At 36.8% G+C, this 19,874-nt stretch overlaps 2 protein-coding genes across 3 annotated transcripts; both read right to left on the reverse strand.

Annotated features, from left to right (window-relative positions):
- Window positions 1-1,828: 1,828 nt before the first annotated feature.
- On the reverse strand, window positions 1,829-14,444 carry LOC129271168 (protein fem-1 homolog B-like). Of its 2 annotated transcripts, none has more exons than XM_064106328.1 (2): window positions 14,357-14,444; window positions 1,829-8,469 (listed from the first exon to the last, which is right to left on the reverse strand). In XM_064106328.1, exon 2 carries the CDS (start codon window positions 8,407-8,409, stop codon window positions 6,493-6,495), a length of 1,917 nt encoding a protein of 638 aa, XP_063962398.1. In that variant the 5' UTR covers window positions 8,410-8,469; window positions 14,357-14,444; the 3' UTR covers window positions 1,829-6,492. The 2 variants fall into 2 exon arrangements, with proteins under 2 accessions (XP_063962398.1, XP_063962397.1); XM_064106327.1 differs by lacking the exon at window positions 14,357-14,444 and adding an exon at window positions 13,910-13,994.
- Window positions 8,618-18,902, reverse strand: LOC129272118 (protein fem-1 homolog B-like). Its single transcript, XM_064106329.1, has 2 exons — window positions 18,741-18,902; window positions 8,618-14,500 (listed from the first exon to the last, which is right to left on the reverse strand). Exon 2 carries the CDS (start codon window positions 14,438-14,440, stop codon window positions 12,530-12,532), a length of 1,911 nt encoding a protein of 636 aa, XP_063962399.1. The 5' UTR covers window positions 14,441-14,500; window positions 18,741-18,902; the 3' UTR covers window positions 8,618-12,529.
- Window positions 18,903-19,874: the final 972 nt, after the last annotated feature.

Genomic DNA, 19,874 nt, shown 5'->3' on the forward strand with positions numbered 1-19,874 from the left:
GTCAAGGTCGGGTCAATGGGGTAATTTTGGGGCCCTGATTTGGGACGTCAAATATGTAAAACTGAACGAAAAAAAGGTGTACACGCATCATGTAACCCTGAGCTTTTGTTTACTGCCTGAGAGGTCAAAAGGTAAAACAGAACTTTCATTGGAAGGCAAAGTCATAGTGCTAAATTCTAATTAGGCATTTTACCTTACCTCACCAGGCCGAGTTCATCCCATAGGTGGATGTAGCCCTATTCATGATCCTTCAAATTCCACGACTTTCTGTTCTGAGCATATATGTGACATCGTCCCGCCGCCAAAGACGTTTGTCTTCTTCTCTATCTTTTCCTGTCTCTTGGAATCCATTCTGATGATTCTGTGGCCATTTTTGACCACTTATCATCTTTCCTTTTCATTTGGTGTCCTGCCCATCTCCATTTTGCTTCTTTCACATTTTCCATATGATAGGTTTGTTTGTCTTCCAGTGCGTTTCTTATTTTGTCCCTTAGCGTAACGTAACGTTCAGCAATTTTCTCTCTATTGCCCTCTGTGATGTACTTATTTTTTTGTTCGAGTTGTTTTGTTGTTGTCCATGTTTCTGATCCATATGTCGTTGTTGGGATAGTAAAGGAATTGAATGGTTTCTCAGTACCATTGGTAACTAGTTGTTTAGCTCTTGGAAAGACAAATTAGGCCTCGATCTCTATCATTGTACCCAACTGCCCATTTTATTTTCTAGGAAGTATAAGTTTCGGGGACAAATACCTACAGCAAAACCAATTGTCACTTTTTCATCACCATTTCAGGTGAAAAATAATACATGAATAAAAAATAGATGGACAAATAAATAAATGGGCCCAAATTTATGATAACTTAGACTCTCTCAACAGGAGTGTATAATCACTTATGATTTGATTTAGATGAAAAGGACACAGAACCATCAGACTTGGCATGTTATGAAAAATATTTAGGCAAAATTACACCTTTTTTCAGAAGTGGCAATAAGTCATGGAGATGGGGGATTATGTGAAGATGATGCAGTTGTTTTTTCTGTTAGTTTTTTAAATATATTAACCAGCTATTTGACTTTTTTTTTTACTTAAATAATTTCATTTTTCACGTCATGACTGAGTGCAGGGGTGGGGCGTTAGGGTATTTTGATCTGCAAGACGACCTGACCGAGGCCCGACTTTTCTAAATGAGGCTAGAGGTATATAATATGGGAGTTACATAGCTTGCTTTTTCAGTACTCTTGTTCATTCTTTCTCCCTTTGTTTCTTAACTTCACATTCTGCATTCTTTGTAAACTTGGCATTTGTAAAATAAATTGATCTTATCAAAAATACTCCATGCCTGCCTGTAAGTATAAATAATGCCTATTTTTAAGTTTTTATTCATTCCAGCAACAGAGTGATAAAAGGATGGAAAAAATTTAAACAAGTAATTGTGACTGTTTATTTATCAAAATCACAGAAATCAATACTCAAGAAATTATGGCATTCCAGACATTCTATCTAATTAATGTGCAACAGAAATTTGCCGATATTAATGCCTCTCACATCTTCATCTCGCTCGCTCCTTTCACCCAAAGTCAATAACTCTCGACCCCCACCCCCTTCTCTCTCTGATGCTGGGTCTACATCTCATAAAGTTCTTTTCTCTCCCTATCTATCCTCCCTTTATACATCTCATCAAGTATATGTACCATCCCCCCCAGCTACAGCTATCTCCCTCCTTGACGGCCCCTTGTTCCCTCATCCATTCCCCCAAGTATCTTTTCCATCGCTTGTACCAACCCTCTCTCGCTACAATACAAATAAGTCAGTAGAAGACATTCTCAAAGTTCATTCTTGCTACATATATTTTCTCTATCCATAATTTGACAGCTAAAAATTTGCCATGTTACATATACTAGTATTTACAAACTGGTACATTTCAGATTTACATGCCTGTTGTTTGGTCACTATTGGATCATAATTGATGCACATCACTTACTTCTTTCTGCAAAGTCCAATGTCGTTTATCAATCAACAATGCAAAGGTCATATACCTCATACTACATTTAATTGACATAAATAAAATAGCAGGATAATTTAAAGAAATATATACATATATTTTTAATTTAGTTTTTATTTCGAGCCATGTTTTAATTCAATAGAATTACGTACCTTTGTTACTTAAGGGACTCTGTGCTTCGAACATATTTTGTTTATACTTAGTTCCTACTATGTATCATTATCAATGTAACACTATATTCTGTCAATTTATTTTTGTTATGCATGGCGAAAAATAAAACAAACAAATATCTTCTGAATTTCAAGTAGGAAAAAAAAATCAGAATGGCAAGGGAGATGCTTGGTCCTTAGAATGAAATGTTAAAAAATAGTTTTGTTTGTGTTTTCTTTTTAAAATATATATGTAATAACCAAAAGTTAAAGTCTCATTAAAATAATAATAACAATAATAATAATAATGATAATAATAATGAAAATAATAATAATTATCATAATTTATATAATGATAACAATAACAACAATAATGATAATAAATGAATAAACATTCATTTCAGCCAATAGAATTCAATATCATCCACATTGTAACAGTCTAAGACATATACAAATTCCTAAATGTGAGGGTTTACAATAAAAATACGAGAGAGGCTTGACACAAAGATCACAAACTTTTATAGTATAACACCATGCATTCATATAATTAATCATGTTGAAATATTGCAGCAATAGCGAGGTATACAACGGGTATTGGGACAGGTGTCTATGGATACCAATATTAATAGGCATAAAAGAAAATCTGATATACAAAAAGCATGACCATGGCATAAACAAATGACAAATGGCAAGGCAGTTATAAATATAAATTACAATGAGCTTTTAGTATATTGTTCAAATTATATATTTCGGTTTCTTTATTGTCCATGGCATTAGGTTAAATCTCTTTCTATCTGGTTAGACATACATACTTATGTGAAGTTATATCACTCACACTATTTACACAATAATAAAGTTGACAGAATATTTTTTTTGTAAAACAGATTCACACAGTAATGGAAAAACATTGAGAAAAAAATTACAAAAGCACCTGTAGGTAAGAAAAAAGATGAATTGACTAACTTGAACTTAAAGTGCATGAGTATTGAAATAAATAAATTTCACATTTCACATTTTAGTAACAAGTATATTCTAAGATGCAAAAGGTTAAAGAGATATTCAATAAAATATCAAGCTTCAGTCAACGCTGCCAATTATTGCTCAATTATCTCCAGACATATATTCTCTAAACTCTGAAACCATGAGTTGTTGATATAAAATTATACCCTACACTCTCATCACATCATCAATTTTATCCTTCTTCTAACGATATTCATAATCAAGATGACCATCTAACCAAAAATATTTTAAACATTTTACACATGCAGCATTTTTAACAATTCAAGTATATTTCATCATGAGCAGAAATATATATTTTAATTTACATATAAAGTATGTTAAATATCTGTGACTTGTAACATAAGGAATCACAATCAATATATTTACAATCAATTGTAATATTTTTGTACTTGATTTGCCATAGAGTTGAAATGATAATGGATTTTACAATTGATTTTAATCTTTCATGTTACAGGGTTTTTGGTCCCGATTCATACAGAGTTCTTGTAATAACAAATGCACAAATTCTATAACAAGTTGACTATTAGTTATTTTAAAGTTTTATGAAATGGATCACTGGAATGATACTGAGCAACCAGCACATTTTCAAACAGCTAATTAATAAACATCATTTATACATATACTTGAATTTGTACTTCCATTTCTTTTGACCATATGGGGGGTCGATAATAAAACAATAAAACGCAGTGGCAGATTATATATTTTGAATTGGAGGGGAATGCAAAGAGCAAATTTAAAAATAGAGGGTGTGCAGATCAAAATTTTCCTAGCTACATTAATATGTATAGTCAATGGTTGATTATCAAAATAAGGAGGGTTTTAGGTCAATTATGCCCCCACCTAGATCTGCTACTGTATAAAGTGACACAAAGAAGACAAAGATAATTTGGCAGACTAAGAAATCAATTCTATTTTTAAGGACTATTTTTATTTTTCACATTGGAGTGATTTCATAATTTTTTGGGCTTTACTTTCATTTGAAGGGCTACTTTCAGGGGTAAAAACTATTTTTGGGGGTACAATGCTCTTTGGGCCTGATGTTGCCATCATAAATGATGAAAGGTGGCCCGTGACTGCCACATAATAAACCATAATTGAATAACGTGACAATAGTAATTAGATGGAATGGGCAGTTAACCCAAACCACTTATAACCAGGGGCCGAATAGTGCAGTAAAAGCAAATATTATTCTTCTGCCAGTTAGAATGTTGATTTTTAAATCAATCTTAAATATTCTTTGGAACAGATCTTGGGGCGTCTATAGAAAGAATGGTTACCCCAAAGCATGTATTTGGGGGAATATTAGGGGCAATTAGGGCTGTTATGAGGGCAAAATCGCCCGTCGCCATCATGTATTCCCTACGCTGTAAATTGGACATACAAAACATAATATTATAACTAGCAGTAGTACATATTGAGACAAACTAAACTTTATACATGTGTATGCAGGTGCTGTTTTCATAAATTTCAAGACTAAAGAAAAGATAGATTATTGATAGCTGAGATCAAAATACAATATGTATATATATTACACAATTTATAACAGAAATCAGTGGTGTAATGAGCCAAAAAAAGTTAAGGGGGCACAACATGGCCTAAATGAATGACACAAAATTTTCAAAACGTCACAAAATATTGACTATTTTAGAATGAAAATTGAATTTTGTGATAGCTTTTGTCATATTAAAAAATATCAAGTTGGGTATGCACAAAGGGTGGCGTATGAACAATTTTCCACACGGTGCCATGGATAAATTGTTGGTACATCACAGCATCTTGACCAAATTTATTGAGTAAGATCTCATTTTGAAGCTAGAACTATAGGCTAAATATATTACTATGAATTAGATCAATACAATATCAGGAACAAAAACTATAGCACATTAAGTTTGAAGTAACAGGGGTGGCGAAGCCGGTGGATGCGGTGAATGATAGAATATTAATTAAACTTAATTAACAACTTACTATAATATGTAATATGACTGTTATCCTCATATTTCTGGGCATTTCAAATCGTGGAACAACTACTAAATGTCATAAAATTTGACAATTTTGAAAATATGCAGCAATGAAATACATGTGTATGTCAGCTCTGATCTGCAACCTAATCAATTAGTAAACTGGAAAAATTTGGTTAATTATCTCATTTGTAATCTTAATTTTTAGTACAAATGTTGTGTATCATTGCAACAAACATTTCTACCCATGATGTTGTCATTTTGCCAAGCATATAAATACAGTGACATGTATTTTGGGGGCAAAAATGTTAAATTAAATACTGTTATATGCATACAATAATAGATAATTATTCGATTTTTGGTACAATTTAATTATTGATGTTTCAAGATTATAACTGCAAAATACTAGGTTGGTCCAATGTTGCATTAACTTTTGACACCATTGTATGTGCAGCAGGTCCAATTTGAGAAAAACGCATTTCAAAATTCACATTTACATTGACATCTATGTAATAATTAGCTGTTAATTAGTCATTTTAAGGAAAAATAAAGGTATTTGAGACTTAAACTTTTTCATTATTTAGAGAATGGTAATAGCTATAACATACCAAAAAATGAAATTATTGACCATTTTTACCCTGTTCGCGAAATTGGACCACCTTATGACATGCGGCCCCTTCACTTTTTCATTTTCTTCACTCCTTTTTCCTTTTATTTGTCTAGGTTGTGGAACTGTTTTAGGGGGTCAGTACACTTTTAAGCCCACAAGCTATAATCTATTCATATTTTAATGTACTGCACTACCACCAATACACCTGGGGGCCATTTCGTAAAGCCATGAATGACTTTACGCACACTAAACAGGCATAAAAAAAACTAGCACATCAATGATGTGGAGCTCATCCGGCATCTCGCAACAAAATTTAACACAATTTAATTTCAGCCCCTTGACACTGTAGTGAATTATATTGGTGACATAAATTGAGGATTTAGAATTGAAATTGATGAAGAAATGACATAGAAGCATTTTTTGACGACGGACGCCACGCCATGGCATAAGCTCATTTGGCCCTTCGGGCCGGATGAGCTAAAAATTGGGGGGCTACTTTGTACTTTGTGTAATCTACTGCCTACATCTGCTACATTGCAATGGAGATTTTCCAGGGCTCTTTTGGGCATTTTAGGCGCGAAACAGCCTCCAACCCCCATGTAATTTTTCCGATGACTGGTGATCCCTCCTTATGCTGATATATCCCTATATTGCCGACTATAAAGCACTGAGGAACATGTTCCATTCATACATGTAAAGTCACACATTACGAACAGCTTTATCCGCTTCATGACACATCACCCTGGGCCGTGAATCAGTCGCTCTCACTGTCATCACTATTCTCATCACTATTCTTATTACTATCACTAGAGTGATCACTATCACTAGTATCATCATCATCCTCGGTTTCTTCGCCACTGCTGTCACTTTCAAATATGCTTTCTTTATTCTTCGAACTTCCTAAAACCTTCAAGCTAAAGTCTGCATCAGTAGGCATATCCCTTTCCATATTCTGGTGCAGCCTCGTAGGAAGGACGTTTTTGTAATTTATCTTGTGCCGGATGATGACTCTTGCTGCCAACTCCTGCAGTTGCAATACAGTGATTGGCGGACTCATTACCGTTTCTATTAGCTTAAAATTGGACCTTGTCAAGCCAACATTCTGCATGATGTCTCTGGCAGTTTCTCTATCGCTGTTCACTGCATCTATAGGACATCCATGATGTACAAAGGCCTCGGCAAGATCCTTGATACATCTCATGACCCTTGTTACACATCCATTATAAACGGCTGCAAATGTGGACATTGCCAAAAGATGTAGCAGGGTGTTCCCGCTTCTCCTATGCTGATATGAAGCACCATCATATTGCAGAGACCAGAGAACCAAATACCTGATTCTCACAAGCATGAATGGTCTTGAAAAGCTCTCACAGTCAAAGAGCACACAGCCATCTCTACTCTTCACATGTGACATTATTTCAAATGTTAGGGATGGCATCTTGCTGAACTCTGCAGGCTTTTCCCTATGGATTCTACACCTAATGATGCTCATCAAGTTCTCTATGTCTCGCAAGGTGGATTTGAACACATCTGGACCTGAGTAGCTCTCTGCTTCAGAAAAAACTATCAGGCTAAACCTTTCCACCAGTATCTGACACAAATCCATCAGGCAATCAATATGAGTATTCTCCAGTACTTGGATGTAAGAATGCAACATATCCTTTGAGAGTTGACGAACTAGAGGTTCTGGTTCATCTCCAAAAGCATGAAACACTCTTTGAAAGTTATAAGCATTTGATAATTGCAACAGTACTGTTCCTGGTATAGCCCCTCCATGTTTTTCCAATTCAAGGACATAAGAAAATATCTGAAATCCTCTTTCTACATCTTCCTCAAGGTACATTATAAGATAAGCAAAATAAACAAGGGATGGATATAAGTATCTCTGCTTGAGACTTGGAGGAAAAAGTCTCTCGCCAAACAAGAATGCATGAGCCTTCAAGGCACTCTCTGACGATTCCACTGATCGGATTTCATCCAATGTACGACATTCTCTTAAAGAGATATGTGAGAAGCAAGCAGCAAGTTCTGAGGGTTCATTATCTCCTTTCTCGAAGCCAGAACCTACTTGTAATTCAATGGCTCTGTACAGAAAGCCAAATGCATCTTCAGTTGGGTTTCGCCCCACAGTAGCACTTACCACTCCAAGAATTGCAGAAGCTTTGATCTTTTCCTCCTTAGTAACCCCATCGCCCATCGATAAGAAATAGTCAACAAAATCCTTCAGTAAATAAAATGCAGCTATGCATGAAGGGGTCCATCCATCTAGATTGTTCTGAACAGCTGCTCCATGTTTTACAAGAAGCTTTATGATAGATATTTTCGGGGTTCTCCCTTCCTTTTGTTTATATAGTTGCTTCTGAAAGTAATCAGTACCTACAACATCTTCCAACATACATGCATAATGCAAAGGAGTGTTACCCTCCTTCAAGCTCTTTGAGTTTGGGTTAGCTCCATTTTCCAACAAAAACTTGACAACATTCTCGAGACCTTTCAAACATGCCAACATTAAGGGTGTTTTTCCATCCACATCCAGGACATCAAGGCATCCCTCTTGAGAACATTGCTCTAGCAGTTCATCACTCACTGTATCATTAGAAATGGCAGTACTCAAAACGATCCCTGCTGGGTCCAGTTCTTGGGTTTCATCACAATCGCACCTGGATGCCATGGTCTCAATCCCGGGCGTCTACAGTGTATGCAAGTCGAAAGACGAACAGTTCCCTATGACCTAATGGAGAGAATAGAAAGGAGAGCAACCTACAGTTTGAATGATGAGCAATTTAGACATAATGAAAATAAAACCATGAATTGTAAAATTGTTGCCTACATGTTTTTTTCTGACCAAGTTTTTGTTTTGTTTTGAAAATGTGAAAGGCATGTTTGTATACACTACATGAATTAGGAATACGGTACATGTATATCACTGAAGGTGATTAATAACACTGCCCCATGGTGGGTGGTTATGCCACGTACATGTAGTATGTATGAGCACTTCATGAAATGAAGTGAATCAAAAGATGAAATGACTGGCTAGAAGGAGAGAAGCAGAGAAGACAATGAGTGGTTTAATGTAATTTTTAAATTAAAATTTCATTTCTTTCAAGTAGAGGGGAAAAAAGTCAAATATGCATTGTCAATATTATCAATAAATGAATACATGAATGAGGATCAACTAAGAACAAGGAGGGGACAGATAAGTTGCTGACCCTAAACAGTGACAAAAACAAAACTTACATTACATTATCACAAAGAAAATATCCTCGTCTAAAATACATTCACACACGCCATTCGAATGCATTAAGAGATCTTATTATCTAGTTCGAATTATCATTCAGAACAATGTATTATAAATAATCAAAGGGACAACAAAGAGATAAGCCATAAGTTTTCCAGAGACCTGAAAGGGTTCTATACAGACTCTTTGTCTTTTAATCCTAAAACCGTTAACTCTAAGTCTTCATCCGTAACTCCTATTTCTAACATCTTGCGAAGCCGTTTAGGGAGCCTGTCTTTGTAGCTTATTTTGTGTCGGAAAATTTCTCGGACAGCTTGTTCCTGCAATTTTAACACTCTATCAGACGGCTTCAACATCCTCTTAAAATAGGACTTTTTGTAGGCACTCTGCATCAAAATATCCCTGGCAGTCTCTCCATTATGATTCACTACGCTTCAAGGGCATTCACGTTGCAGCAAAGCCAGAGCAAGATCATTAAGACCTGTAGGTCTTGAGACCTCCTGTCATCAAATATTGCGGAAAGAATTGAGTAATACCCGAGTCATATTTGCTCTATGGCGGCCGTACGGCGACTTGAAAACAGCCGTTTTACCATTTTTTGTACCAGCTGCATATAGGTAGTTTGAATCAAAATTAATAAACGGCTCTTTTTTACTCGCCGTAGAGCAAATGTGACCAAGGTATTAGCCACCATATGCAGTAAAGTGTTGCCACTGGAGCTCGCCCGATAAGAGGCATTGTCAGATTGGAGAATCGTGAGCAACAGGTATCTCAGTTTCACCCGCATACATTTTTCTTTGGCGGGTTGGTCAGAACTCAGAACATGCTTATCGTTTCGCACATGCATCATTAGTTCAAAAGTTAGAGAGGGCATACTGATCAATAAAAAAACATTGAGAAAAAAATTACAAAAGCACAGGTAAGAAAAAAGATAAATTGACTAACTTGAACTTAAAGTGCATGAGTATAGAAACAAATTTCACATTTCACATTTTAGTTTCTCTTAAATTTTAGTAACAAGTATATTCTAAGATGCAAAAAAAGTTAGAGATATTCAATACAATATTAAGCTTCAGTCAACACTGCCAATTATTGCTCAATTATCTCCAGACATGTATTCTCAACTCTGAAACCATGAGTTGTTGATGTAAAATTATACATCATGAATTTTATCCTTCTAACGATAAAATAATCAACATGACCATGTAACCAAAAATATTTCAAACATATCAGACATGCAGCATTTTTAACAATTCAAGTATATTTCATCATGAGCAGAAACATAGATTTTATTTTACATATAAAGTACATTAAATATCTGGGACTTGTAACATTAAGAATCACAATCAATATTTACAATCAATTGTAATATTTTTGTACTTGATTTGCCATAGAGTTTAAATAATGGATTTTACAATTGATTTTATTATTTCATGTTTTGGTACCAATTCATACAGAGTTCTAATAAAAGCAAATGCACAAAATCTATAACAAGTTGACTATCAGCCAATCGAATAAATTTATTTTAAAGTTTTATGAAATGGATCACTAGAATGATACCAAGCAACCACCAAATTTTCAAACAGCTAATTAATAAACATCATTTATCCATATTCTTGAATTTATACTTCATTTCTTTCGACCATATGGGGAGTTGATAATAAAACAATAAAATGCAGTGGCAGATTATATATTTTGAATTGGAGGGGAATGCAAAGAGCAAATTTAAATATAGAGGGTGTGCAGATCAAATTATCCTAGCTACATTAACATGTATGGTCAGTGGTTGATTCTCAAAATAAGGAGGGATGTACGTAAATTATGCCCCCACCTAGATCCACCATTGTATAAAGTGACACAAAGAAGACAAAGATAGCAGTATAATTTGGCAGAGTAGGAAATCAATTCTATTTTTAGGGGCTATTTTTCTTTTTCACATTGGAGTGATTTCAGAATTTTGGGGGCTTTTCTTTCATTTGTAGGGCTACTTTTAGGGGTAAAAACTATTTTTTTTTGGTAGAATGTTCTTTGGGCCTGATGTTGCCATCATGAACTGATGAAAAGTGGCCCGTGACTGCCACATAATACACTATTATTAAATAATGTGACAATAGTAATTAGATGGAATGGGCAGTCAACCCAAACCAGTTATTCTTCTGCCAGTTACAATGTTGATTTTTTAAATCAATATTGAATATTCTTTGGAACAGATCTTGGGGCGACTATAGAAAGAATGGTTGCCCCAAAGCATGTATTTGGGGGGATTTTAGGGGCGATTTAGGCTGTTATGAGGGCAAAATCGCCCATTGCCATCATGTATTCCCTACGCTGTAAATTGGACATACAAAACATAATATTATAACTAGCAGTAGTACATATTGAGACAAACTAAACTTTGTACATGTGTATACATGCAGGTGCTGTTTTCATAAATTTCAAGACTAAAGAAAAGATAGATTATTGATAGCTGAGATCCAAATACAATATGTATATATTATACAATTTATACCAGAAAACAGTGTACTGAGCTAAAAAAAAGTTAAGGGGCCACAACATGGCCTAAATGAATGAGACATAATTTTAGAATGAAAATTGAATTTTGTGATATAGCTTTTGTCATATTAAAAAATATCACATTTCACTTTTTCCTTTTCTTTACTCCTTTTTCCTTTTAATTGTCTAGGTTGTGGAACTTTTTTTAGGGGGTCAGTACCCTATTGTTGTGTTGTCGTTGGGACGATTGCACTTTTGCTTTCAACCAGTCTTAAATGAAGAAAATGCAATGCAGGGTGTACAGTGTATATGTACATTTAGTAAAGATGATTATAACTTGATGATGATAATGATGATAAATACATAAAGTCTAATAATGACTATATTCTGAAGATGATAGAATAAACTCTTGCAGCATAAAATACAAACTCTTCTGTAGCTCTATACTCGAAAGTAGTGAATAAAAAAAAAACATAAAATGTGTGTGTGCGGCAGAAGTTTAGCTGGAAGAAGAATGAGTAATATTTTCTTTAGAAAGTTGAAATTGGTAAACGTGATTTCCTGTTATACTTCCTGTAGAAGCATCAATTAAGTATTGATTATGTATTGATATATTATTGAATATGTGAGATATGTCTTATCATCACGTAACACTATAAGCCCACGATCTATAATCTAGCTATTCCTTTTATTTTTAATGTACTGCACTTCCAACAACACACTTGGGGGCCATTTCATAAAGCCATACATGACTTCACGCACACTAAACAGGCAAAAAAAAATGGGGGGGGGGGGGGCTCCTTTGTGAATTGTGCAATCTACTGCCTACATCTGCTATACTGCAATGAATGGATATTTTTCAGGGCTCTTTTGGGCATTTTAGGCGCGAAACAGCCTCAAACCCCCATGTCATTTTTCAGATGACTGGTGATCCCTCCTTGTGCTGATATATCCCAATGTTGCTGACTAAGCACTTAAGAACATGTTCCATTCATAAATGTAAAGTCACACATTAGGAGCAGCTTTATCGGCTTCGTGACACATCACCCTGGGCGGTGAATCAGTCACTCTCACTGTCATCACTATTCTTATTACTATCACTAGAGTGATAACTATCACTAGTATCATCACTATCATCCTCGGTTTCTTCGCCACTGCTGTCACTTTCAAATCTGCTTTCTTTATTCTTCAAACTTCCTAAAACCTTCAAGCTAAAGTCCGCATCAGTAGGCCTATCCCATTCTATATTCTGGTGCAGCCTCGTAGGAAGGACGTTTTTGTAATTTATCTTGTGCCGGATGATGACTCTCACTGCCAACTCCTGCAGTTGCAATACAGTGATTGGCGGACTCATTACCGTTTCTATTAGCTTAAAATTGGACCTTGTCAAGCCAACATTCTGCATGATGTCTCTGGCAGTTTCTCCATCGCTGTTCACTGCATCTATAGGACATCCATGATGTACAAAGGCCTCAGCAAGATCCTTGATACATCTCATGACCCTTGTTACACATCCATTATAAACGGCTGCAAATGTGGACATTGCCAAAAGATGTAGCAGGGTGTTCCCGCTTGTCCTATGCCGATATGAAGCACCATCATATTGCAGAGCCCAGAGAACCAAATACCTGATTTTCACAAGCGTGAATTGTCTTGAATAGCTCTCGCAGTCAAAGAGCACACGGCCATCTTTACTCTTCACATGTGACATTATTTCAAATGTTAGGGATGGCATCTTGCTGAACTCTGCAGGCTTTTCCCTATGGATTCTACACCTAATGATACTCATCAAGTTCTCTATGTCTCGCAAGTTGGATTTCAACTCATATGGAACTGAGTAGCTGCTCCGTGCTTCAGAAAAAACTATCAGGCTAAACCTTTCCACCAGTATCTGACACAAATCCATCAGGCAATCAATACGAGTATTCTCCAGTACTTGGATGTAAGAATGCAACACATCCTTTGAGAGTTGACGAACTAGAGGTTCTGGTTCATCTCCAAAAGCATGAAACACTAATTGAAAGTCATAAGCATATGATAATTGCAACAGTACTGTTCCTGGTATAGCCTCTCCATGTCTTTCCAATTCAAGGACATGAGAAAATATCTGAAATCCTCTTTCTACATCTTCCTCCAGGTACATTATAAGATAAGCAAAATAAACAAGGTATGGATATAAGTATCTCTGCTTGAGACTTGGAGGAAAAAGTCTCTCGCCAACCAAGAATGCATGAGCCTTCAAGGCACTCTCTGACGATTCCACTGATCGGATTTCATCCAATGTACGACATTCTCTTAAGGAGATATGTGAGAAGCAAGCAGAAAGTTCTGAGGGTTCATTATCTCCTTTCTCGAAGCCTGAACCTACTTGAAATTCAATGGCTCTGTACAGAAAGCCAAATGCATCTTCAGTTGGGTTTCGCCCCACAGTAGCACTTACCACTCCAAGAATTGCAGAAGCTTTGATCTTTTCCTCCTTAGTAACCCCATCGCCCATCGATAAGAAATAGTCAACAAAATCCTTCAGTAAATAAAATGCAGCTATGCATGAAGGGGTCCATCCATCTAGATTGCTCTGAACAGCTGCTCCATGTTTTACAAGAAGCTTTATGATAGATATTTGCGGGGTTCTCCCTTCCTTTTGTTTATATAGTTGCTTCTGAAAGTAATCAGTACCTACAACATCTTCCAACATACATGAATAATGCAAAGGAGTGTTACCCTCCTTCAAGCTCTTTGAGTTTGGGTTAGCTCCATTTTCCAACAAAAACTTGACAACATTCTCGAGACCTTTCAAACATGCCAACATTAAGGGTGTTTTTCCATCTACATCCGGGACATCAAGGCATCCCTCTTGAGAACATTGCTCTAGCAGTTCATCACTCACTGTATCATTAGAAATGGCAGTACTCAAGACGATCCCTGCTGGGTCCAGTTCTTGGGTTTCATCACAATTGCACGTGGATGCCATGGTCTCAATCCCGGGCGTCTACAGTGTATGCAAGTCGAAAGACGAACAGTTCCCTATGACCTAATGGAGAGAATATAAAGGAGCAACCTACAGTTTGAATGATGAGCAATTTAGACATAATGAAAATAAAACCATGAATTGTAAAATTGTTGCCTACATGTACATGTTTTTTTCTGACCAAGTTTTTGTTTTGTTTTGAAAATGTGAAAGGCATGTTTGTATACACTACATAAATTAGGAATACGGTACATGTATATCACTGAAGGTGATTAATAACACTGCCCCATGGTGGGTGGTTATGCCACGTAGTATGAGCACTTCATGAAATGAAGTGAATCAAAAGATGAAATGACTGGCTAGAAGGAGAGAAGCAGAGAAGACAATGAGTGGTTTAATGTAACTTTTTAATTAAAATTTCATTTCTTTCAAGTAGAGGGGAAAAAAGGTCAAATATGCATTGTCAATATTATCAATAAATGAATACATGAATGAGGATCAACTAAGAACAAGGAGGGGACAGATAAGTTGCTGACCCTAAACAGTGACAAAAACAAAGAAAATATCCTTGTCTAAAATACATTCACACACGCCATTAGAATGCATTAAGAGATCTTATTATCTAGTTCCACAAGTCCTCTACCTTTCCCATGGTGACTTTCAAAACATCTTTACTTGAAGAGGTCAATGTGTCATAAAACAGTACCGGTATGTCACTAATTTTCTGTGTAAGAGAAAGACATGCATCTACCACATAATCAATAATGTATGTTTTTCCATAGCACATAAGTAGAGACAACATATCCATTGTTAGCTGACGTTTTGGTGGTTGTGATTCTTCTCCGTCGCTATGAGGAACTCGCCTGAACTGGAATGCATATGAGAATTCATAAAGTACTGTTCCTGGCATGGCTTCTCCATGTCTCTCCAAATCAAGGAGAAGATTGGATTGGATTAGATTAAGAGAAGATTAGATTGAAAGAAAATTGGAAAACCAATTTCTACCTCATCCTCAAGATAATATTTAAGCAAAATATGCAAGAGCTGATTAAAAATATATCTTCTTGATGAATGAGGGAAACAGTCTCTCACCAATCAACAAGGCATGAGCCTTCAAAGCACGCTGCGAAGTAACCCGGGGAGCTCCGGCCTACTTCGCGGGCCGGAGCCCAGGAGTCGACCGTCCAAAACGAGAGACACGGGACTGGGGTAGATCACTCCTAGTACCAATGAGGTCCAAACATTAACATGTATGGACCTCATAGGCGACATTACCCAAATTATGGGTTGGACAATGCTGTTCTGATTTCCAACCCAAGACTTTGGTAAATGTACACCTTAATACAAGTTAGAGTTATCCGATATACCTTTCATTCGGACGGCAAACCTTTATTTAGTTGTAAAAATAGTTGAAATTAAAATCGATTATTGTTAAACTTACATTTCAGGCCCTTTTTGTTGATTTTCGGTGAGCGTTCCACACAGCTGCGACGAGTGATCAACTCCGAAGTGATACGCGTACTGGTCAGCTGATCGGTTGGTTATCTTTTTGTCAGACGTTCATAATTTATGTTAAGCGTATCAATCTTCAGTATCTTGATTTCAAAGCATCAGTATTGCAGAGAAAAGTCATTATTGATTGGAATCAGTGGCGGGGGGGGGGGGGGGGGAGGGGGGGGGGGGGGTTGCGGTGAGCATTTCTGCCCGTTCCCCCTTTTGAGATTTATAGTAAACATTTTGGAATTAAATATGTTATTAATACTAGTTATGTGCCCCCCCCCTCATGAGAATCACGTACAGCATTATTTGTAATGGGGATATTTCGTTCATATTCTTTTCTCTTTTTTGCCTTTTTTTTTAATTGCCAAATTCAAAATTTTACTGGGAACATTGCAAATTAACAATATGACTTTCTATACATCACTTTTAGGGACAAACTTTTTTTTATGGGGGTGGGGGTTGGGGGCTTGCCAAATATAATCAATGGTGGAAAAAATGACAACTTTATAAAAAAATTGTCAAATTTTACGCGAGACAAAATGACCTTCGATCATTGCTATATTAGTTAAAACCTTTTTTTTTTTTTTTTTTTTTTTTTGGGGGGGGGGGGTTGCCAAATATCACGTGGACAAAATGACTTTCCCTTTTCTTATTTTTGTGGGGGGGGGGGGCTTGCCGAATATTACGCGGACAAAATGACTTTCATTTTGAGTGACCCCCATTTTTTTTTAACTTGTCAAACTTTAATTACGCGAGACAATAAAATGACCGGTTTTTTTTTTAGTAAGAACCTTTTTTGGGAGTTGTCAAATTTTACTTGAGAAAATTCACCCCACCCCCCCCCCCTACTTAATTTGGAAAATCTTGGATGCGCCTCTATATAGTTTGAATCATAATGAAGATTAAGATCATGCGTATATATAGCTTACATCCACGACAGAGGCGTAAACCGCCGGGGGCATGCAGGCTGGCCCTTGAATCCCCGGTCCAGTGGATTTCACCCCAAAAAAAAGGGATAAGAGAAAAGGAATGAAGGAAGGAAAAGAAAGAAAGAAAGAAAGACAGAAAGAGAAAGGGAAGAGAAATAAAAGGCCATAAAAAAGCAAAAGGAAAGAAAAATGCATGCGAGAATAATTCCGAATGTTATGTCAAAATCTATTGCAAAATTGATATTTGTAATAAAAGTGACAAAGGTTTTGCTCGCTCGCCTCTTCATCTGGTAGGCGCGTAGCTAGGGGCGGTGCCCCCCGAAAAGGTCCCTCCCCCCAAAAAAAAATAAGGAGGGAATAGAGAAAATAAAAAGCGAAATGAGAAAAGGGGGATGTATACAACTTAGTTTATAATTGTTTTTCCTTTTTTTGGGGGGAAGGGGTCAAAACATTAACGTTATGTTTTTCTATAAATAGGTCTAATTGCTAAATATCCAGAGTTATCGAGACCCACCTGCTGATATTGCACTGGGGGTACACGATGGAAGGGTTAGGCCCAGGGGCCCCCGAAAGTTCTACAACCAAGATAAAAAAGAAATGAAGGGAATTAATGAAAAGAAAAGGAAAAGTGTAAGTTAGATATCTATCTCAAATTTAGATTTGCACGAAAAGTTTTTTCTCGCTTGCTTCACTCGCTTGGAACATATAAAGCAACTTTATTCCCACGCGCCATGTATGCCTACATTGGCCCTCTTTCTTTCTTTTATTTTATTTTTTTTTACTCATCACGCTACCGTACTGCCACACACGGGTTTGCCCTAATGATCGTGGACAATCATAAAAAATATCATTTTCATACCATGTGACTGGGAAATTTTTGGCTCCACCCCCCCCCCCCCCCTCTCGATCCCTGTATCGATTTTGACTTGATAGGGGCCTATACCTGATGGAATTTGCTTCATTCAATATAAAATCATAACGGATAGAACGCCTTGAATACAGGCCAAACAGCCTAACGACATTGCCGTGTCACGTGACAACCAGTATTAAACGAGAATGTGCACAACCCTATGGCGAAAAAATTTGCCGCAAAAGTTGAGCAAGTTCTGGACAAAAAGGCTTCAATACCCCAAGAAAAGACCAGGCGAGTACTATTTATACATTTTTTCCATTTATTAATATCTAGAGTCTAATTTAAGAATTGATTTTGTCATGGAGCTCCATGGTAAGATCTAGTAATTTAAGCCCAACATTTAATTCGCGTGCACTCACTTTTTTAACACAGGAATTAATAGCCTTGGTGCCTAGAGTGGGGTAGATTGGGGTCTTAATCTTAATAAAATGTGGAAACAGAAATTATGCATTTACCACAATTATATGGATGAAGGTCTATCGTGACACACAAATCCTGACATCGAGGCACAGGAACCTAAAAAAAAAATATATATATAGCCCGTCTCGATCGGCCATTTTGTTTAGAATTTTGAAAGGAGAGGTATCGTGACAGAACTTGTTTTTGAGGTTCCAGTCTGTGCCTCGATGTCAGGATTTGTGTGTCAGTGTCACGATAGACCTTCATCCTTTATAATCGTGGTACCGTAAGTGCATAATTTCTGTTTCCACATTTTATTAAGATAACTATTGAGACCCCAATCTACCCCAGTGTCTCCCTCGTTCGGCACGGTCGACTCCTGGGCTCCGGCACGCGGAGCTCCCTGCCCCTGGGTTAGCTGCGAAGAAACTAACCTCGCAATACGGTACGTGCGAGTGTCTGGGCGCATCTTCTTAGTTCTAATCTAGAGCCCTCAAATCTCGACGACAAATGCGATCTTTCGTCAAGAAACAACAAGCGAAAATATTTCTTAACATCTCACCTTCCACACTGGCTTATTGACTGGTTCATCATCCCCGTTGGGTTACGTTTGACATCACATTTTATGATAAAGGTCGTGTCTTGTTCGTGGATACCGAGCGAGCGATGCATGCAATCTATACGGCGCCAATATAGGGCGTGGTCGGTCGTCGTTTTTTGTTTTCTTATTAATGTTATGTTAACGCCGGCCTGGTAGGGGAAGTACGGTACGGTACGGTGAATGTTGTTGATTAAAAAAGTTCGCGCTAATAAATTGCATGCACTGACGGATCCACGGGGAGGGGGGGGGGGGGGGCACAGCACAGCCGGCTCGTGCCCCCCCCCTTTCTTGAGAGGCACAACTTAGAATTTCTAATGTAAAATTACCGTAAACACACAACTGTGTGTGCCCCCCCCCCCCTTTGAAAGTGCATGAGGACCTTTTTTCGCTTTTGTCAAATTTTTTCGTGGACGAAATGTTGAAAACCTTTTTTTTCGTGCTGTTTTCGTGCATGTCAAATTTTCCCTCGGGAAAATGTGCCCCCCCCCCCTTGGAAAATCCTGGATCGACCCCTGCATGGGCATAAAGCCCAATTTAAAAATTTAAAGGACAAGTCCATCGATCCCAACAAAAGGTTGATTTGAATAAAAAGAGAAAAATCCAACAATTATAACACTGAAAATTTCATCAAAATTGGATGTAAAAATAAGAAAGTTATGACATTTTAAATTAAGTTGCGCTTAATTTCTCAAAACAGTTATATGCACATCCTGGCTGGTATGCAAATGAGGAGATTATGACGTCGTCCACTCACTATTTCTTTTGTATTTTATTATATGAAATGTCCAAATTTTCTCCTCATTGTTAAGTGATTAATTCCTCCCTGAACATGTGCAATTAGCATTGTTTAATGCTATATGGTTCAATCAAGTCGGTCCTTATTGTCAAATCTATAAAAAATGAAATATTTTATGATTCAAACAATAAAAAACAAAAGAAATAGTGAGTGATGGACATCATCGACTGACTCACCTATATAGTCGTGCATATCACTGTTTTGTGAAAAATAAGCGAAACTTTAAAATGTCATAACTTTCTTATTTTACACCCGATTTTGATGAAATTTTCAGCACTATGCTAGTTTGATTTTTCTCT

This window comes from Lytechinus pictus, chromosome 11, assembly GCF_037042905.1.
Source record: "Lytechinus pictus isolate F3 Inbred chromosome 11, Lp3.0, whole genome shotgun sequence".
Classification (NCBI taxonomy): domain Eukaryota; kingdom Metazoa; phylum Echinodermata; class Echinoidea; order Temnopleuroida; family Toxopneustidae; genus Lytechinus; species Lytechinus pictus.

Bases quoted from the DNA above. Each gene is read 5' to 3' on its own strand.
- LOC129271168 (XM_064106328.1), bottom strand. From the start codon at position 8,409: ATGGCATCCAGGTGCGATTGTGATGAAACCCAAGAACTGGACCCAGCA.
- LOC129272118 (XM_064106329.1), bottom strand. From the start codon at position 14,440: ATGGCATCCACGTGCAATTGTGATGAAACCCAAGAACTGGACCCAGCA.